The sequence below is a fragment of the Rutilus rutilus genome (genome assembly GCF_951802725.1).
Source record: "Rutilus rutilus genome assembly, chromosome: 19".
Taxonomy (NCBI): domain Eukaryota; kingdom Metazoa; phylum Chordata; class Actinopteri; order Cypriniformes; family Leuciscidae; genus Rutilus; species Rutilus rutilus.
In genome coordinates this window covers 315565-338386 of record NC_140232.1, presented here as the reverse complement: position 1 = coordinate 338386, position 22822 = coordinate 315565, and the positions used below count along the sequence as shown (strand labels likewise).

At 46.5% G+C, this 22822-nt stretch overlaps 1 protein-coding gene across 2 annotated transcripts in view; it reads right to left on the bottom strand.

The window, feature by feature from the left end:
- The window catches only part of ift122 (intraflagellar transport 122 homolog (Chlamydomonas)), a 66117-nt gene extending 45438 nt beyond the window's left edge, over positions 1 to 20679 (bottom strand). For both annotated transcript variants that reach the window (XM_084389389.1, XM_084389390.1), the window contains exons 1-11: positions 20536 to 20679; positions 20143 to 20209; positions 12630 to 12714; positions 12098 to 12176; positions 11837 to 11913; positions 9996 to 10062; positions 9630 to 9776; positions 8353 to 8428; positions 6701 to 6892; positions 2826 to 2964; positions 1721 to 1923 (exon numbers count right to left, since the gene is read on the bottom strand). In XM_084389389.1, coding sequence (XP_084245515.1) covers positions 1721 to 1923; positions 2826 to 2964; positions 6701 to 6892; positions 8353 to 8428; positions 9630 to 9776; positions 9996 to 10062; positions 11837 to 11913; positions 12098 to 12176; positions 12630 to 12714; positions 20143 to 20209; positions 20536 to 20594 — 1191 coding nt within the window. In that variant the 5' untranslated portion in view covers positions 20595 to 20679. The remainder of the gene's footprint in view (positions 1 to 1720; positions 1924 to 2825; positions 2965 to 6700; positions 6893 to 8352; positions 8429 to 9629; positions 9777 to 9995; positions 10063 to 11836; positions 11914 to 12097; positions 12177 to 12629; positions 12715 to 20142; positions 20210 to 20535) is intronic.
- Between the last annotated feature and the right edge of the window lie 2143 nt (positions 20680 to 22822).

Below are 22822 nucleotides of genomic sequence, written 5' to 3'. Positions count from 1 at the left end.
CTCCTTGCCCACCGAAGCCAGTGTAATACGGCAGGGTTTGGAGCCTTTAGGGATGACGCCGCAGGATGCTGGTGAAACGCAGTGAATGTAAAAAAAATTATTGCATCACAATAAGTGTATTGTGATTGTCGAAACATTTTAGTAACTAAACTGAATTTTATTAGGCTTAGTGACAACATGTTACAATGTTTAGGCTAGGCTACATGGTACAATTTCTGGTTTTCAATTCAATTCAATTATTGTGATTTGATTTAATATTGACTCATTTGGATAAATATTAGGTAGCCTACACATGATAGGCATTCATTTTTCTTAAGAAAACAACAACTCACCTAATGCTGTAAACATACTGAGAGATATATAATGCGTTATTATAATAACAACTTTATTTAATGATATAAGTAAAAATATAATAAATGTGTAATATAGTACACATATTTAGCAAAATACTCTCTATAGCTCTTTTTTTCTAGCCAACTAACGTGCTATAGCCTATATTATGGTCATCAAATGGCTTTCCTGAGGTAAATGTAATGTGACATAATTGTTCTCCAGCTGTTTTATTGACCCCTTTGTTTGATTGATTGGTCGATATTAAGGATGAGGAATATACATTTCGGTAAGTTGTACTGTATCTTTCAACATTGTTCATTCGTGTTTATTTACTAGCTAGAGATGATCGGTTCACCTGCCGCTAGGGATCTGTCGTGTCCACTGATCTATATAATGTCATTCTATATAGATCAGTGGTCGCGTCACATTTACAAGCACCAAAACGGTATTTATTGTTTGAATTTCGTAATAAAAGTGACAGAGTCTGAGAGCTGAGATTTTTTTACATCATAAGTAACTGCTCTGTCTAGTCTGCCGGTCTCCGTGTCCTCTTTGCTTCGCGATTTTTCTGTGCGTGAGAAAATTGATGTGTGTCGTGAGAGGGTGTGAAGTGTCAATTGCGTGTGTCTCACAGTGAATGCGTGACAGTTGGCAGCTCTGAAGCTAACTGCGAACTGGTTCCTGCACAAGATCCGCCCTCCTCTCTAGCAATTGGCTAAGACAACCTAATATCATGCTCCCATTGGCTGTGACAGCTGTGCGCGCTGACTCTTGAATCAAGGTGGTAGGTTGAAGGGGACCGGTGTGTTATTCAAGTCAGATTAGGGCCTGTTCACATATCGCGTCTTTTGCGCACTCAAGTTCGTTATTTCAAATGTAGCCGCGCGGTATGCACACTCATAATGGAAGCGACGCGGTGCGACGCGCTAGTTTTTTACAAGCGCGTCCGCGCCGAAAGTGCCTCCGACTGTAATTTGCAGCCTGATAAATACATTTTGCCTGCGCCGGATGCCGGACCGGCCCCCGGCCGGAGTACTTTAAGCCCTGCAAACTGAAAGATATATGTGAATACTGGGACAAACAACACCAGATAAGACGCACAAGGCAACATAGAACGCGTATAGCTTTCGCTACGCCGTCGCATGAGATTGGACTAACTCCATACAGGCTTCAGACGCATCACGCTGAAGGCGTTCTTCAGAGTGTCGTCTTTAGACGCAGCGTCTTGTTCCCTCGAAAGGGAACACTTTTCTTGTTGGTCTTCATGCAAACTTTCTTAAAGTTGAGAAAAAAAACTTGAATCTCCATCATTCACTGGTGGATCTGATGTAACATCACATGACTCGGCACATTCAGCACGGTCACATGACTTCCCCAGTGTCTTTACCTGACAGAGGATGATGTGTTGTGAGCAGACGACCAGCAGGTTGCACTCGAAGCGTCTGCAGATCTTCTCTTTGACGCGGTAATGCATGTCGTTGGAGTCGTCGGAGTGAAGCTCGTAGATCAGGATCTTCTCCGGAAGCTGAATGGCCAGTCGGCTGCGGTAGATGGCGATCTTCTTCACCAACTCACGGCACTTTATTCGCACTGGCAAGGGAAAGCACAGATATGGATCATATTCAAGACTATCACAAGGAACTCTGGGACAGAGCCCTCCACCTCCCCAGCTCCACCCCCCCAGCTCCAGCTCCAGCTCCAGCTCCACCTCCACAGCTCCACCCCCCCAGCTCCAGCTCCAGCTCCACCCCCCCAGCTCCAGCTCCAGCTCCACCTCCACCTCCACCTCCCCAGCTCCACCCCCCCAGCTCCAGCTCCACCCCCCCAGCTCCACCCCCCCAGCTCCAGCTCCAGCTCCAGCTCCAGCTCCACCTCCCCAGCTCCACCTCCACCTCCCCAGCTCCACCCCCCCAGCTCCACCCCCCCAGCTCCAGCTCCACCTCCACCTCCCCAGCTCCACCCCCCCAGCTCCACCCCCCCAGCTCCAGCTCCACCTCCACCTCCACCTCCCCAGCTCCACCCCCCCAGCTCCAGCTCCACCCCCCCAGCTCCACCCCCCCAGCTCCAGCTCCAGCTCCAGCTCCAGCTCCACCTCCCCAGCTCCACCTCCACCTCCCCAGCTCCACCCCCCCAGCTCCAGCTCCACCTCCCCAGCTCCACCTCCCCAGCTCCACCCCCCCAGCTCCACCCCCCAGCTCCAGCTCCAGCTCCACCTCCACAGCTCCACCCCCCCAGCTCCACCCCCCCAGCTCCACCTCCCCAGCTCCCCAGCACACACACACACACACACACACACACATACACGGACACATACACACACACACATACGGACACATATATGAAGAAAGTAAAGAAAGATATTCCCATCATGTCTCCTGCAAATATATCATCATCCTGTCATATCCAACCTAAGGTTATTTGCTCCCAGCTGTGTTTGAGGGTGGCATGTGTGAACATGATGATGTCATGTGTAAAGTGTGATGTCACGGCACCTTTCTGCTCGGTGATGAGGTGCTGCACGATGACGTCGGTCATGCTGTCCCTGTAGGCATAGCGGTCCTTGTATAAGCCATGAACCGTGCTGAAGATGAGCTGGAAGAAGGCGATGGTGCCGTCCTGGCAGCCTAAAACCTGCGGGACACACACACACTCGCGTCAGCTTCAGCTAATGCTAACCCTAACTCTTCAGCTAATGCTAACCCTAACCCTAACTCTTCAGCTAATGCTAACCCTAACCCTAACTCTTCAGCTAATGCTGCAAACTCAAACTCAACATCTTCAGCTAATGCTGCAAACTCAAACTCAACATCCTCAGCTAATGCTGCAAACTCAAACTCAACATCTTCAGCTAATGCTGCAAACTCAACATCCTCAGCTAATGCTGCAAACTCAAACTCAACATCCTCAGCTAATGCTGCAAACTCAACATCCTCAGCTAATGCTGCAAACTCAAACTCAACATCCTCAGCTAATGCTGCAAACTCAAACTCAACATCCTCAGCTAATGCTGCAAACTCAAACTCAACATCTTCAGCTAATGTTAACCCTAACCCTGCTAACTCAAACTCAACATCTTCAGCTAATGCTAACCCTAACCCTGCTAACTCAACATCTTCAGCTAATGCTGCAAACTCAAACTCAACATCTTCAGCTAATGCTGCAAACTCAACATCTTCAGCTAATGCTAACCCTAACCCTGCTAACTCAAACACATCTTCAGCTAATGCTAACCCTAACCCTGCTAACTCAAACACATCTTCAGCTAATGCTGCTAACTCAAACACACTGCTCATAAACTCGTGTTAGAGAAAAGCAGAGTTGTGATTTGTAGCTGGGGATGATTTTCACACGGCTAATAAACTCACGTTCTCGCACATCTCATTCCCTGATTAAAGATGCACTGTAACATGTTACACCTGTAATCTGCTATTAATACACTGCCTTAGAGAGAGGCGAGAACAGCAGAGAAACCAGATCTCACACACACTGTCAAGAGTGTCATATTTCACCCACAATATTATATTTTGCATATAAAAAGTCAAGTCTATTTTAGGACCATTAAGGATTTGCATTGTGACATTATTTCTTAAGCTAACAAAACAAAGTAGTAAGTTATATTATTTAAACTAATGTGCTGATGCGCACTGATGTTGTTGTGCTACAGTGAACTTACACTGATTCAAATTAATGTTATTTATAACTTACAGTAATGAATATAATGAAAATCAATAGCCCAGACATATTCCCACAGCTAGCTAGCCTTATAACTTAACATTCCCACAGCTAGCTATCCTTATAACTGAACATTCCCACAGATAGCTATCCTTATAACTGAACATTCCCACAGCTAGCTATCCTTATAACTAAACTTTCCCACAGATAGCTATCCTTATAACTGAACATTCCCACAGATAGCTATCCTTATAACTGAACATTCCCACAGATAGCTATCCTTATAACTGAACATTCCCACAGCTAGCTATCCTTATAACTAAACTTTCCCACAGATAGCTATCCTTATAACTGAACATTCCCACAGCTAGCTAGCCTTATAACTGAACATTCCCACAGATAGCTAGCCTTATAACTGAACATTCCCACAGCTAGCTAGCCTTATAACTTAACATTCCCACAGCTAGCTATCCTTATAACTGAACATTCCCACAGCTAGCTAGCCTTATAACTTAACATTCCCACAGATAGCTATCCTTATAACTGAACATTCCCACAGCTAGCTATCCTTATAACTGAACATTCCCACAGCTAGCTATCCTTATAACTGAACATTCCCACAGCTAGCTATCCTTATAACTGAACATTCCCACAGCTAGCTATCCTTATAACTGAACATCCCCACAGCTAGCTATCCTTATAACTGAACATTCCCACAGCTAGCTATCCTTATAACTGAACATTCCCACAGCTAGCTATCCTTATAACTGAACATTCCCACAGATAGCTATCCTTATAACTGAACATTCCCACAGCTAGCTAGCCTTAGCTAGCCTTATAACTGAACATTCCCACAGCTAGCTAGCCTTATAACTGAACATTCCCACAGCTAGCTATCCTTATAACTGAACATTCCCACAGATAGCTATCCTTATAACTGAACATTCCCACAGCTAGCTAGCCTTAGCTAGCCTTATAACTGAACATTCCCACAGCTAGCTAGCCTTATAACTGAACATTCCCACAGCTAGCTATCCTTATAACTGAACATTCCCACAGCTAGCTATCCTTATAACTGAACATTCCCACAGCTAGCTAGCCTTAGCTAGCCTTATAACTGAACATTCCCACAGCTAGCTAGCCTTATAACTGAACATTCCCACAGCTAGCTATCCTTATAACTGAACATTCCCACAGCTAGCTATCCTTATAACTGAACATTCCCACAGATAGCTAGCCTTATAACTGAACATTCCCACAGCTAGCTATCCTTATAACTGAACATTCCCACAGCTAGCTATCCTTATAACTGAACATTCCCACAGATAGCTATCCTTATAACTGAACATTCCCACAGCTAGCTAGCCTTAGCTAGCCTTATAACTGAACATTCCCACAGCTAGCTAGCCTTATAACTGAACATTCCCACAGCTAGCTATCCTTATAACTGAACATTCCCACAGCTAGCTATCCTTATAACTGAACATTCCCACAGCTAGCTAGCCTTATAACTGAACATTCCCACAGCTAGCTAGCCTTATAACTTAACATTCCCACAGCTAGCTATCCTTATAACTGAACATTCCCACAGCTAGCTATCCTTATAACTGAACTTTCCCACAGATAGCTATCCTTATAACTGAACATTCCCACAGCTAGCTAGCCTTAGCTAGCCTTATAACTGAACATTCCCACAGCTAGCTAGCCTTATAACTGAACATTCCCACAGCTAGCTATCCTTATAACTGAACATTCCCACAGATAGCTATCCTTATAACTGAACATTCCCACAGCTAGCTAGCCTTAGCTAGCCTTATAACTGAACATTCCCACAGCTAGCTAGCCTTATAACTGAACATTCCCACAGCTAGCTATCCTTATAACTGAACATTCCCACAGATAGCTATCCTTATAACTGAACATTCCCACAGCTAGCTAGCCTTAGCTAGCCTTATAACTGAACATTCCCACAGCTAGCTAGCCTTATAACTGAACATTCCCACAGCTAGCTATCCTTATAACTGAACATTCCCACAGATAGCTATCCTTATAACTGAACATTCCCACAGCTAGCTAGCCTTAGCTAGCCTTATAACTGAACATTCCCACAGCTAGCTAGCCTTATAACTGAACATTCCCACAGCTAGCTATCCTTATAACTGAACATTCCCACAGCTAGCTAGCCTTATAACTGAACATTCCCACAGCTAGCTAGCCTTATAACTTAACATTCCCACAGCTAGCTATCCTTATAACTTAACATTCCCACAGCTAGCTATCCTTATAACTGAACATTCCCACAGATAGCTATCCTTATAACTGAACATTCCCACAGCTAGCTAGCCTTAGCTAGCCTTATAACTGAACATTCCCACAGCTAGCTAGCCTTATAACTGAACATTCCCACAGCTAGCTATCCTTATAACTGAACATTCCCACAGCTAGCTATCCTTATAACTGAACATTCCCACAGCTAGCTAGCCTTAGCTAGCCTTATAACTGAACATTCCCACAGCTAGCTAGCCTTATAACTGAACATTCCCACAGCTAGCTATCCTAATAACTGAACATTCCCACAGCTAGCTATCCTTATAACTGAACATTCCCACAGCTAGCTATCCTAATAACTGAACATTCCCACAGCTAGCTATCCTTATAACTGAACATTCCCATGAGTAACTGCAAACTCTCGGACCACGTAGTTGGAGTCGGGCTTGACGCGGCAGGTCCAGACCCAGGAGCTCTGCTCCCCGACGGTGCCGAGCCGAACCCCGTCTCGGGTGTAGAGCGAAGCCTGGCGGTCCGAGCCGCTCATCACCAGGTACTCGCCCTTCGAGAAGAAGCTCACGCAGCAGGGGTCAAAGGTCAGCGGCCGGTCCTTCCCCACCTGACAAACACACAGGCGTTGGTGAGAGTGAGGGAAACATGATCTCTGGGTTTCACTGATATCTCTGGACTGGAGCCAGTGCCGGATGTGTGTGTCTGTGTGTTTCTGTGTGTGTGTGTGTGTGTTTGTGTGTGTGTGTGTGTTTATGTGTGTGTGCACGTGTGTGCGCGTGCATGTGTGTGTGTGCGCTTGTGTGCGCGTGTGTGTGTGTGTGTGTGTTTATGTGTGTGTGCACGTGTGTGCGCGTGTGTGTGTGTGTGTGTGTGCTTGTATTTTCATGTCATGTATTCTCAGTGCATGATTGTATACTGAAGCTCAGATGTCTGAGTATCCCGTCATCAGCGAGACTTCCTCGTAAACTGTTTAACGAGCTCTGAGAACAGCGCAGTAATGAAGTGTGTGTGTGTGTTTAACGAGCGCTGTAATGAAGTGTGTGTTCAGACAGCACCGCAGGCCACAGCATTACAGTCGCATAACGAGCGCTGCATACTTTCCCCTAATCACTACACTTCCCATGAGCACCTGGGGCAGGACATGTGTAAAGCTGTAAAGATCATGATGTTTTCCAGGACGCTGACGGTTCGGCTCCACATGATTTCTCCTGTTAAACCTGTTTATAGAGATCGTATGGAAAATTGCATATCTTGCTCATTTAAAACACAACTTTAGCGTAGAGCAGACTTATGGATAGTCCAGGTCAAGCACGAGCATCACAAATGGCTCCAGTGATCGACTACTTTATAATAACGCATCATGGAATCATGACCAACTCAACAAGAGCTGCAGAATAACATCACTCAAACTTATAACTATAAAATATAAATCTCTGGCGTCCCCAGAATGTGTCTGTGAAATTTCAGCTCAAAATACCGGACCAAAAACGCACCGTTTTTGTGTGTGTCCCTTTAAATGCAAATGAGCTTTAGCTCCGCCTCCGTTCAGAAGAGGGCGGAGTCTTTACATGAGCTTCAGAAACAGGCCAATCTCACTCATCCAGAATCCCAGAATAACCAGTAGCGAGTGCAGCCTTACGGAGAGACTCAGGAAGAGCTTCTGAATGTTAGTGGAGACATCTCTGTAGTTGTTGTGGAGTTACACTGATCATCTCATCATCATGTTGAACTTCTCCACAAGTGTCCACAGTTCCTGAGGTGTTTATAAGACAGCGGTGACATGTTCTGGTCAATAGTGTTCAGTGCTCGTCTGTGCTCAACCACAGAACAGTTTCAGGCTCTGCTGGATCTTTATCATTGCGTTAGAACTGGTCTCTGTCGTCGCTCGTGGAACCAAATGTCGGCTGGTGTGTGTAAACGTGCAGATTAAGGGCCGGTAATATTATAATAAGATGCTCTTCATACATCAGAAGTCCCAGGGACTACTACTGGGACTGGACCTCTCCGAGACCGTGGCATGACAGTGTTTCCCAGTGTAATAAAGCAAGCAGTGAAACACACACACACCTGTTTCCCACTCAGCTGGTAGAACGACAGCTTCTGTCCCCAGTCAGCCACTGCCAAGATATCGTTGTGTTCATCCCTGAAACACACACACACACACACACACACACACACACACACACACACACACACGTGATGCATACTGTACTGTACGCTTCAACCCTTCTGTGATTCAGTGAGATGTTTGCGACTGCTCTTATGCAGTGGCTCCCCCTGGTGTCTGATCACACACACTGCATGAGTTTCACACACAGATCAACACAAGGCATGGTGTGTGTGTCTACACTGGAGCGGGAGTGTGTTTGGATCTGTGTGATCTTGTGAAGTTCAGACGTCCACTTCTCTGGAAGGTTTGAGACGTTCACTACGATCTGAGGACATTTCCACACCTATAAACCGTTTGCTTGTTATGAAACAGGGATTAAAATTGCATGTAATTTTGCATGATTTACAGTTATTACTGTAGTAACACATGTAACAATGACACTAAAATAAAGTGTAACCCTACATTTTTACATTTTTATGTCACTGATTTAAAAAAAGTTCTGAACAGTCTTGAAGAGGAAACTGATGTCTAACTTGTAGTTGTAGTGGTTTCTCTAAGCGGGCGCAGGACCGGCTCACCGGGGTTCGGGTTCGTAGTTAACCGCTGGCTACGGATGCGGAAAATGCAGGAAATCTATTGTTTTATGACGGACGGAAGTTTCGGAGGCAGTGTGCAAACGTGTCACAACAACGTGATTGTCGTATTTACTTTTTGACGTGTGAAAATTTCAGACGAGACGTTCAGACTTTAAAACCAGACGATTAAAGCCGGTCCATGCGACGCTCACTGAACACCTCATACACTGTGCTATTAGTGTGTGTTTTAGTACACTGATGTCCATCAGGCGTCTCAGCTCGTCTGCATCTCCTGCTTAACCCGTCGGGTCAGACTGCTCTCTCAGCGACTGTCTCGGATACCAGTGCGATTACATCGTTCATTTCTGCCCAAACGAACCGAACTAAACGAGGCTGAACCCAGCGGCTGTGGAAACGCCATAACTCTCGGGGTTAGGGTTAGTCTAACAGGACTGAAATGAGGAAACTCTCTGTGCTCGTCAAACGTCAGAGAATCACGTCCACTTTATCAATGAAAAAACATCCAGACGTTTGTCCAAAAGCTTGTGGTGTCACTGCATATGAATGTGTTCAGTGAGAGATCAGCTGAACACATGCTCACACTGCCAGTGATGATAGCTAGCTGAACTGTTATCATTAGCTGGTTATCTTGATCGTACTTGGACGGGTTCCAGGCGATGGACCAGATGGGCGAGGACGAGCCGCCCGGACGCTCGATCTTCACCTTCTCTTCTCCGCTCTTGTTTCTGATGCTCACGACACCGTTCATCATCCCCAGAGCCAGGTACTGGCCGTCGTTTGTCCACCTGAGATCACACACACACTCATTCTCATCCCGTCAACGCTACGTGTGTCAGCAACAATCATACAATTAATAATTAGCTATAAGACATTTAAGATTCATACAAGACACAACATCTAAAATGCGATCAGGTGGCAGATTTCTAAATGCATGCGTTAAACGTTTCTCTGAGTAAAGCGATGTGAAGTCTACATCAGGGTTACGTGTGGATGTCCTCACTCACCCACAGCACGTGATCTTACTGCTCACTTTGTGTTTGGAGACGGACTTCTGCTCTGGAGACCACAGACCTGCGACCACACACACACACACACACACACACACACGTCAACACAGCTGCAGATTCATGAACACCTTCTCCATTCTGTCACTGATGGAGTCACTGTCGCCTTCACTCGGTCTGAAAGACACTTAAAGGTGCAGTCTGTAAGAATAACAGCTAGTGGTGGAGAGAGGTACTGCAGTCCAAACTCAAAATATCAAGATCGTTGTTTCCCCGCCTCCTCAGACTCGACGCTCACGCGGGTCGCCAGTTTGAGGACACACACCAGGAACGAGCGCGGTTGATAATGAAAGCCGAGGAGACTAACACACTGTAGCTGATGAGTCGGGGCTGAGCAGGGGGCGGAGCAGAGCGGGGGCGGGGCTGAGCGGGGGGCGGAGCATAGCGGGGGCGGGGCTGAGCAGGGGGCGGGGCGGAGCAGAGCGGGGGGCGGGGCTGAGCGGGGGGTGTGCACATGTGACCCGCGTTTCAATAGCGCGCGCTCTGTAGGCGTGTTCACATGAGGAGTTGCCATGAGAACGACTGACATCTCTATCTTTTCATACAGATTACATAAACAGAGAATATTTGTTTTCATTTTGAATTAGATAATTTAATAGCAGAGACTTAAATGTTTATAAAGATATATTGCTTATGCCTGTGTGACTAGTATTCGCTGAGTTTTAAGTTTAGAGACGTGCCCCAGAAAGAAAGAAAGACGCAGAGGCAGAAAGCACACCCTGTTTATTTTCTTTATTTTACTAAAGCACAATGTTTAGTTTCGATTGTAAGTGGACACATACAAAAGTAGACATTTAACAGTTTATTTATTCATATTTCTTACGTCTGTATGACCATAAATGACGGAGTATTTTAAGTCTAATTTGCTGCTATGTGAAGGAGGAGCAGCGTTTGGCACTGTGACGCTGGTCAGCGCGAGCTGTGTGGAGAAGCTAAATAACTATACAAATGCTATGCTAACTAGATGCTAATATACGCTATCCTGATCGTTTCCAACTCCTGACTGAGGCTGAGCCTATGCCAAGGGTGCGGTGAGCTCGTTCCTGCTTACGTCACGCAGGGAAACAACTGCAGTCGCCACCGTTCAACCTGAAGGGGGCAGCACTCAAACGTTTTACACCATATATTGTAGAATTAAAACACTTTATACCCAAATGTCAAAAATGTACTCGAATAAATGAACAGCACTAATAAAGCCCCAGTCTTACAGATCATTAACTAAAAGAGGTAGTTTTAGGGTTTAGTTACCCTTTAAATAACCGGCTGTGGAAGTGTTTTTCAGAGAAACGAGTCTGTGAACTCGTATGAGCACCTTCAATATCCAGTGACATTACTGACTGCAGTGACACTATCAGATGAACTGAATTGATCTGAATAACGACTCTATTGTCTTTACAGCTGGAATTGTCTCATATTAGATGACGTTTGCATCAGTACCTGCGTTTACATGGACCCCGATGATCCGACTGTGATCAGACTAGTCGAACAGTCCGAATAAAGAAGTCGCATGTAAACCACGGCAGTCGTAGTGAACTGGCCAAACGCCATTCAGATTGTAAGGGTTGGTTTAAAGCTTTTCTAATCCATTTGATAGGAAACGAGGGGAGGCTGGAGGGATCCGGGACCCCATAAAAAGTCAAATATATATATATATATAACGTGAATTGATTAATGATCATTTCACTTTCAGACACCTGTCCTGTTGTATAGAGATCTTCACAATCCACTGCCCTGCATTATTTCTTGCTTCAGTTGTAGTTGTGTCACAAACACACACTCACCGAAGTCTCCCGAGGAACACGAGGCCAGCTGGTGTGTGACGGGGTTGTACGACACACACTGGATCGAGTCATTGTGCCTGAGAGACAAAACACAAATACACACGAATCACTAAAGCTGTGAACACAAGTCTGTTCTGATGGATCTGAGCACTGCATGATGGGACATGACGTACTAAATCAAAGTTCAATGACATTAGAATTATTCACCAGTCACACTTCAAACAACACCTGAAGTAAAAGCTTTGAGACAGCAGTTCTCACGTGTATTTGAGGATGCCCTCCAGTTTAGAGGTCCAGATGATGATGCTTTTATCTGCTGATCCGGACGCAAAGCGTTTCCCTGACCGAGAGAAGAGGAAACTCATGTGCTCATAGACCACAGTAACCACAGCAACCACACACATCAGTAACCACAGCAACCACACACATCATCAAACACACACATCAGCAACCACACACATCATCAAACACACACATCAGCAACCACACACATCATCAAACACACACATCAGTAAACACACACATCATCAAACACACACATCATCAAACACACACATCATCAAACACACACATCAGTAAACACACACATCACCAAACACACACATCACCAAACACACACATCACCAAACACACACATCATCAAACACACACATCATCAAACACACACATCATCAAACACACACATCATCAAACACACACATCAGTAAACACACACATCATCAAACACACACATCATCAAACACACACATCATCAAACACACACATCAGTAAACACGTCTTGTGTCGTAATCACCATCTTTAGCGTAGGCCACGCAGTACACGGTGTCTTTGTGTCCCTTCAGCGGCTGTATGAGCGTCCCGTCGGCCGTGTCATACACCTGCACACAACACACACACTGTTACACCTGCACACAACACACACACTGTTACACCTGCACACAACACACACACTGTTACACCTGCACACAACACACACACACTGTTACACCTGCACACAACACACACACTGTTACACCTGCACACAACACACACACACACACACACACACACACACACACACACACACACACTGTTACACTTGCACACAACACACACACACTGTTACACCTGCACACAACACACACACTGTTACACCTGCACACAACCAGTAGCGGTTTTAGGCACGGGCGAACCGGGCAATCTCCCGGGGCGGCATTTTTGGGGGGGCGGCGCCGCCGGCACGAGCAAAAAAAAAAAAAAAAAAAAATTAATCTGCGCCGCGAAGCGGTTTTCTATTATCTATCATTTCACTGTGTGGGGAATTAGCAAATTTGCGCCCCCTGCAGCTGCAGGCGCCCCTGCTTGCTGAGAAGATGCCGCGCACAGAAGCTGTTTGATTTAAGAAGGGGAAAGGGGAGGGGGCGCGGAGGCGCGGGCGCGGATGACAGTTCACCTCTGGGTCTCTCCCAAATGGAACGGACAAGGGGGGGGAACGGGGGATCCATATAGTTATCTAAGTCAGTCACACCTCGACTTTCTTCCAAATAACGCACATTTCATTCATAATATTATAAATACAGGCCTCTATATTTCCTGCACATTTTTGTTTTTCTGAATGGTCTGAATAAAAATAGGTAATACAAAACGATTACTTGGTCACCACCACCAAGGTGAATTGGTTTAGTCTTGACTTCTGGTCGTGACTCGTGAGTGACAGTTATGGGGGGGATCAGGGGAAATCTGTTGATTGTCGATGTCGAGTGCCAAATAAGAGATGGACAAGAAAGGTGTCCAATTTAGAAACGAGCGAAAGATAAAGGTATGCAATGTTTTCTCTGTATGATTACGGTATCCATGTCATGAATGAAGGGGCAATATTAATTGGTGGGTATAACTCTTATTTGTTATCCTTTTTGCTATGATTCTTGCTATGCTTAACAATAATTCGGTTTTAACTCAAACACGAGATCTAATTTCACCATAATATTGTGCTTTGCAACAAAACTGTGACAAGTTCAGTTATTACACTGCAAAAAATGCTTTTCTTAATTAGTATTTTTGTCTTGTTTCCAGTCCAAATATCAAACATTTCTTAAATAAAGATGCATAACGTTAACAAAGTGGTAAAATGACATAAGATATTAAGTCTTGTTTTCTGGGGAAATGTATATATTTTTTTATTTCCCCAGAAAACGACTTAATATCTTAAAATTGAGTGAAACACTTAAAATTGAGTTTTTTTTAAAGCAAAACAACATGATGATCTGCCAATGGGGTAAAAATTACCCCGGGGGAGGGGGGCGCTCGAAGGGGGTCTCGCCCAGGGTGTAATTCCAATGTAGAACCGCCACTGCACACAACACACACACTGTTACACCTGCACACAACACACACACACACACACACACACACACACACACACACTGTTACACTTGCACACAACACACAACACACACACTGTTACACCTGCACACAACACACACACTGTTACACCTGCACACAACACACACACACTGTTACACCTGCACGTTACACCTGCACACAACACACACACTGTTACACCTGCACACAACACACACACTGTTACACCTGCACACAACACACACACTGTTACACCTGCACACAACACACACACACACACACACACACACACACACACACACACACACACACACACTGTTACACTTGCACACAACACACACACACTGTTACACCTGCACACAACACACACACTGTTACACCTGCACACAACACACACACTGTTACACCTGCACGTTACACCTGCACACAACACACACACTGTTACACCTGCACACAACACACACACTGTTACACCTGCACACAACACACACACACACACACACACACACACACACACACACACACACACTGTTACACTTGCACACAACACACACACACACACACACACACACACACACTGTTACACCTGCACACAACACACAAACTGTTACACCTGCACACAACACACACACACTGTTACACCTGCACACAACACACACACACACACACACACACACACACACACACACACACACACACACACACTGTTACACTTGCACACAACACACACACACTGTTACACCTGCACACAACACACACACTGTTACACCTGCACACAACACACACACACTGTTACACCTGCACACAACACACACACTGTTACACCTGCACACAACACACACACACACACACACACTGTTACACTTGCACACAACACACACACACACACACACACACACACACACACACTGTTACACCTGCACACAACACACACACTGTTACACCTGCACACAACACACACACTGTTACACCTGCACACAACACACACACTGTTACACCTGCACACAACACACACACTGTTACACCTGCACACAACACACACACACTGTTACACCTGCACACAACACACACACTGTTACACCTGCACACAACACACACTGTTACACCTGCACACAACACACACACTGTTACACCTGCACACAACACACACACACACACACACACACACACACACACACACTGTTACACTTGCACACAACACACACACACTGTTACACCCTCGGCCTCAGCCAGAACCCACTGAGCCTCGGCCTCAGCCAGAACCCACTGAGCCTCGGCCTCAGCCAGAACCCACTGAGCCTCGGCCTCAGCCAGAACCCACTGAGCCTCGGCCTCAGCCAGAACCCACTGAGCCTCGGCCTCAGCCAGAACCCACTGAGCCTCGGCCTCAGCCAGAACCCACTGAGCCTCGGCCTCAGTCAGAACCCACTGAGCCTCGGCCTCAGCCAGAACCCACTGAGCCTCGGCCTCAGCCAGAACCCACTGAGCCTCGGCCTCAGCCAGAACCCACTGAGCCTCGGCCTCAGCCAGAACCCACTGAGCCTCGGCCTCAGCCAGAACCCACTGAGCCTCGGCCTCAGCCAGAACCCACTGAGCCTCGGCCTCAGCCAGAACCCACTGAGCCTCGGCCTCAGCCAGAACCCACTGAGCCTCGGCCTCAGCCAGAACCCACTGAGCCTCGGCCTCAGTCAGAACCCACTGAGCCTCGGCCTCAGCCAGAACCCACTGAGCCTCGGCCTCAGCCAGAACCCACTGAGCCTCGGCCTCAGCCAGAACCCACTGAGCCTCGGCCTCAGCCAGAACCCACTGAGCCTCGGCCTCAGCCAGAACCCACTGAGCCTCGGCCTCAGTCAGAACCCACTGAGCCTCGGTCTCAGTCAGAACCCACTGAGCCTCGGTCTCAGCCAGAACCCACTGAGCCTCGGCCTCAGCCAGAACCCACTGAGCCTCGGCCTCAGTCAGAACCCACTGAGCCTCGGTCTCAGCCAGAACCCACTGAGCCTCGGCCTCAGCCAGAACCCACTGAGCCTCGGCCTCAGTCAGAACCCACTGAGCCTCGGCCTCAGCCAGAACCCACTGAGCCTCGGCCTCAGTCAGAACCCACTGAAGAGCCTCCTGAGGAAACTACTGAAGACCCTCCCCTGCAGAACCCACTGAGCCTCGGCCTCAGCCAGAACCCACTGAGCCTCGGCCTCAGCCAGAACCCACTGAGCCTCGGCCTCAGTCAGAACCCACTGAGCCTCGGCCTCAGCCAGAACCCACTGAGCCTCGGCCTCAGTCAGAACCCACTGAGCCTCGGTCTCAGCCAGAACCCACTGAGCCTCGGCCTCAGCCAGAACCCACTGAGCCTCGGCCTCAGTCAGAACCCACTGAGCCTCGGCCTCAGCCAGAACCCACTGAGCCTCGGCCTCAGTCAGAACCCACTGAAGAGCCTCCTGAGGAAACTACTGAAAACCCTCCCCTGCAGAACCCACTGAGCCTCGGCCTCAGCCAGAACCCACTGAGCCTCGGTCTCAGCCAGAACCCACTGAGCCTCGGTCTCAGCCAGAACCCACTGAGCCTCGGTCTCAGCCAGAACCACCATTGGCGTTTCCACCCCAGAAGAGAATAAAGTAAAGCTGTCTAACAGGTGCAAAAGTTTAGATTGAGGAAACAGCTCTTCTTATTGAAAAAGCCACTAGCCCAAGTAAAGGAAGGACTTACAAAGGTCTGAGAAACAGAGCAGGGCAAAGAGGAGAGGGTATGGAGAGGGAAGAGGAGAGGGTATGGAGAGAGAAGAGGAGAGGGTATGGAGAGGGAAGAGGAGAGGGTATGGAGAGGGAAGAGGAGAGGGTATGGAGAGGGAAGAGGAGAGGGTATGGAGAGGGAAGAGGAGAGGGTATGGAGAGGGAAGAGGAGAGGGTATGGAGAGGGAAGAGGAGAGGGTATGGAGAGGGTATGGAGAGGGAAGAGGAGAGGGTATGGAGAGGGAAGAGGAGAGGGTATGGAGAGGGAAGAGGAGAGGGTATGGAGAGGGAAGAGGAGAGGGTGTGGAGAGGGAAGAGGAGAGGGTATGGAGAGGGAAGAGGAGAGGGTATGGAGAGGGAAGAGGAGAGGGTATGGAGAGGGAAGAGGAGAGGGTATGGAGAGGGAAGAGGAGAGGGTATGGAGAGGGAAGATGAGAGGGTATGGAGAGGGTATGGAGAGGGAAGATGAGAGGGTATGGAGAGGGTATGGAGAGGGTATGGAGAGGGTATGGAGAGGGAAGAGGAGAGGGTATGGAGAGGGAAGAGGAGAGGGTATGGAGAGGGAAGAGGAGAGGGTATGGAGAGGGAAGAGGAGAGGGTATGGAGAGGGAAGAGGAGAGGGTATGGAGAGGGAAGAGGAGAGGGTATGGAGAGGGAAGAGGAGAGGGTATGTGAAGGGAAAGTCAGCGTGACAAGAAAAGGTCCATTCTTTTCTCAGCAGAGGTGAGAACAGCCGACAGCTGTCTGGTAAGAAGATAACGTAACGAAGAACTAAACTAAACTTCAGAGACGCATCCTCACCAAGACACTGAAAGAACAGCATGAGAGTATAACTCAGAGGTGGCCAGAGCAGAGCCACTGAGAGCATCACTGAGCCAAAAGCAAATGATCTGAACACATATAGATCATGAGAGTGTTAAACTTCTGGTGGAGAAACTCAGGCAAAAAGGGTTTCTTAAAGGGCCTCTATTATGCTATTTTAAAGGTGGCATCAGCGATCGTCACTTCTGTTTGTGTTTGAAGCGAGATCCCAAACAAACCCAGTTAGCTCGCCCCTCCCCCCCCGCCCCCCTCCCTCCCTCCCGTTTCGTGCATCATGAAAAAAACTATTGATTCTGTTCAGCGTAATGTCGCCTACGTTAGCTAGAGCTACCCAAGTTTAGTCGAGCTTCGCTCATATTTTTTCAAGAAGGATATTTTCACACAGTTCACATCCAAACAAGTCAGCACTAGCAGCTACTCACCTGTCCAGAAGAAACAATGCAACCTCGCCGTCCGATTTAAACATTTTTAGTTCTTTAAGTTCTCTCCACCTTTCCATAGCCTTCCCGATAACTATTCGTGTCGTTGAATAAACACGATGGTATTCCCTCCAACAAATCCTCCTTCTCCTCCTCTTTGGGATTGACTCAGCCATGTCTTATGTCCACTGATAGACGCTGTTGATTCACGTGCTGCCGTGCACGAGCGCAAACCCTCACAACACCCTCCCCTGTCCGTGATTGGTTGGAACACTGTTTATTTTGGTTTTGAGTGTTTGGCTAAACCATTTGTTTTTGTGTGCAGATCTCAGAGCCTAGGCTGCCTACAGAGATGGGGGGGGGGGGGGGGGGGGGGCAGCTATCGGATCGTTAGAAAAGATTAGATGAATTTGAACATTTATTTTTGGGCCTGAAATCGCTGACACCACCTTTAAAGCTTCCTGATGTTGTTGTGGAGTCTCCTACACCATGTCTGCATTCATCAAAGGTCATCAAGGAACCTGAAAAGCGAAGTACTGACGTCTCTCCGCGGTTAAAACAACATTCCCTCTGATGTTCATTCATGTTTATTTGATGCTATAAATGAACTAGAAGGACGAGATGATGGGTTCTCCAGACGCTTTAACTGAGGCTCTGTCAGACACACTAAAGAGACACACAACCGTATTTATTGTTTACATTTCTTTAAAAAATGAACAAATTTGAACACTTTGTTTCATATCAAAAGTCCCCTGGTCTGTCCTGTCTCAGTGTGTCGTAGGTGTCTCTGCTCCGCGATGTGTGTTTCACTGCGCGAGAACATGTGTGTGTGTAAGAGAGAGGCGTGGCTTGTGGGACATAGCAACAGTAACTAAAGGGGGCGGGTCTTTGCGAACAGTCAATTGGCCACTGAAGTGCAGGCATTTCATTTTGGTGGCAACCGAAGACAGGCTAGACTCACACCAGCGTAGCACACACACATGTACAGCACACACATCTGTACAGCACACACATCTGTACAGCACACACATCTAAGAGTCACCAGTCCTGCATTACAGTTTCCAATGCTTTGCGTCACGATGAGCGTGCTCTCTGGCTCACCTCCCCAATCACCACACTGCACTGCATGAGTGATGGCCCACAGCCCAGCGCAGAAATCACAAGAATGTTGACCTGATGAGCACACTTCCTTTATCTGTGGGTCCAAAAAAGTGACATGGACCTTCTCAGAGCAAAGTCATGGCAAAGGGACCCAGATGAGCGGGTGGAGCTGCCAAGAGACGTCAGTGTCCTAACCCTAACCCTAACCCTAACCCTCAGCATCATTACTCCAGCCTTCAGTGTCACATGATCCTTCAGAAATCACTCTAATAAGATGATTTGATGGTCAAGAAACATGTCTGGTTATTATCAATGTTAAAAATCAGATACATTTTATTTTTCAGGATTCTTTGATGAATTGAAAGTTCAAAAGAAGAGTTTTTGGTTTTTTTTAAATCTTTTGTAACATTATAAATGTCTTTACTGTCACTTTTGATCAATTTAATGCGTCCTTAATGAATAAAAGCATAAATTTTTTACTAATTAATGCATTACTGACCCTAAACGTTTGAATGGTACTAAACCACAGTTTCCACAGAAATATGAAGCAGCACAACTGTTTCCAACACTGATAATAATCAGAAATGCTGAAAGATTCTGTAAGGCATAAAACACATGGAGGGATTCCTGCGTGTGCACGTGTGTGTGTGTGTGTGTGTGTGTGTGTGTGTGGCTCCAAGAATACAAGTGATGAATGCTTTTGGCAGAGCATAGAAAATTGGAGCAAAATTCCATCACCAAAACCAGGGAGCTCTTATTTGTGCCTCGTATTTCTTTTTCTTTTTCTGCAGGTCTTTGCTCTTTTATTTATTTATGTTTCGGGCTTTCTCTCGTGCGCATGCGCAGAAGCTGCACTCAGTCACATCATTAGACATGTGTGTTTGCAGAGATTCGTTACCAGAACTCGATTTCCAGCCGCTACTATGAGCTGAGATCCATCGGGTCTGAAGGCGAGATCATAAATACTGAAAGACAGACAGACAGACAGACAGACAGACAGACAGACAGACAGGTTAATGACCGGAACAACACGATCAAGAGATGAAGTCGAATGTGAAGAGCTCAGATTGCCAATGCAGATTAAATCGAAAGAGAAATATAATAATGCCCCAAATTATGTTTAATGAGTAAAACTGCGATGTTATGGAGAATAAATAAATAAAAACAGGCAGAAATCACATATAACTCTCAAGTTTGGTCATTGGTGCTTATATTGTTTACATAGCAACGGTTGCTAGCCGCATCCATACAGTTGTGCAGTTAGTGTTCAGAAGAGCAGTGAAGCGCTCACCACTGTTCAACCTTATCCCGGTCGTGTACTTTATCGATCCATGTGGGAACAGCTCTCATTTCGGAAAAATGCCGGTCTTTAGTGTGAATTCAACAGGAGGATGAGAATGAGATGCTGAGAGCGATGAAAACTGAAAACAACAACAACATGGAGGAAAGAAGAATGATTTCAAAATAAAAGCTCTGTTGTTTTAAACGTGTTTTTTTCTCTTTTCTTTCCCCCCACCTTTTTTTGTCGTGAGTGTCTTTTCATGTGTGTGTATGTGTGCGTTTTCACTTGTGTCAATGAGCAAATGCCTAACAATACCCTATCACATAGCAACGTGCTTAACAACAGTCAGAACACCTTAACAACTGCATAGCAACGCTCTCACAACTACACTACTGTCGCAGCGGGTTCAAAATAAAAGTCCTGCTTTCAGAACATATTACAGTTTTTGCCAAATTTGCCCATTGCTTACACGTTAAACACGAATGCTTAGACCAAAGCCTTAATACCTAACCCTCTTGTAGCATACCTTAAACACAGTGCAACCATAGCTTAAACACATTGTCAACTTTGCACTTTGTTACACTTAATTACGAAACACTACACACATTTTCTTACATTAGACACTTTGTTCAAAAACGAAATCGCCTGTTATCATTGGGAAAACACTGTTCAAAATGCAAAACTCATCTGGTAATTGTAGGCACTTACATACACAATATAAAATATATATTTATATGCATTTACTGTTGGCACTTCTGGTTAGATGCTAACTGTGTTTCATTGGCTCTGTACAATCAAGTTAAATCTAAATCGTTACCCTTAAATGGGGTTAAGAGGTGTTTTTTGTTTGTTTGTTTTTATTTCCTAGTTCGGGACATACACTGTCTCTGATCTATCTGTGCATCTCATACTAAATTATATAAATGTGCTTTTTGCCAGTTGTTCTGCAGTGCTTTATTGTGGTTGGGTGATAAGAAGCATGTTAATGTGTAAAGGAACAGGGTGAAAGTCCACTGTTGTGTGCTCAGTCTACAGCTCATTATTCTCACCAGATTCATGTGTTTTCTTCCTCTGGAGACTCAGTCCATCACATCTCATCCTAAATCTGCTATTAAACTGCGGCCTCTTTCTGAAACAGCACAATATGTTCATGTGAAGTCTGGAACCGTTACAACAAGCCATATTTCAAGAACTGAACTTCATGTACATCAGCGATCACTGAAGAATCCACATGTGCTTCTGAAAACTCCTGATCCATCATCACCATCATCATCATCATAATGTCTGGCTGTTCACTGCAGAGAAGGGGATGCCACTGCAGCCAAGTTCAAAGTTCAGAGTCTTCCTTGTCGTAAACTCATACGATGGAAGTGGAATGTGTGAGAAAGCAGAAAGTGTGGCTATAATGCTCTTTCTTTCTGCAGCCAGACCTTTACTGGAGGACATCTTCAACTAAATATATGAAAGCAGTTTTCAGGACTGATTTGTGATGAGAAAACATTAATAGTCAAACATCTGACTGACACAAAGCATCGAATAATACCCTGAAGAAGGGTCTAAAAACTCATTCAGCGTATCTTATATTATCCAGGGCGGAAGTGTTGTGTGAGTGTGTGAGTGAGTGTGAGTGTGTGTGTGAGTGTGTGAGTGAGTGTGTGTGTGTGTGTGTGTGTGTGTGTGTGTGTGTGTGTGTGTGTGTGTGTGTGTGTGTGTGTGTGTGAATGCGCCGATTGCTCTGATTCACCAGGTTTGGTCTAATGTGATGCAGGCCCGCTGGACTTATGTTAGCTGGGATGGGACTAGTTTGGCAATACTGTCAAAGTGAAGAATGTGTGCGATCGACTGAGAGCCAGTAATAGGCGTGACTGATGAAAACATGATGAAACTGAACTCTTGACCTTAATGACTCATTATAACTTTATGACCGTTCCGACCAGGAGTAGCTCCAGCAGTCACACACACTCCAGCAGTCACACACACACTCCAGAAGAATCCACAGTTCTCCCAGACCTGTGCTGAGTGTGTGTCTGGGTCAGGGTTAGGTGTGTGTGTGTGTGTGTGTGAGATGGAGGAGCACTGGAGCGCGCGCGTGCGGGAGCGTGCGCTGTGGAGGGACTCAGCGGGCCGGCTGCCAGTGGAGCTGAGTGGAGGGTCGGACACGGGTCACTTCTCCTGGATCCGGCCGCTCGCCTCAGCCGCTCACAGGGACGTTCTGCTGGAGGTGGAGGCTCTGCCGGTGTCGGGACTGCCGCTCTGTGACGTGCTCAGCCTCCTGGACCACTGCGGGGACCCCATC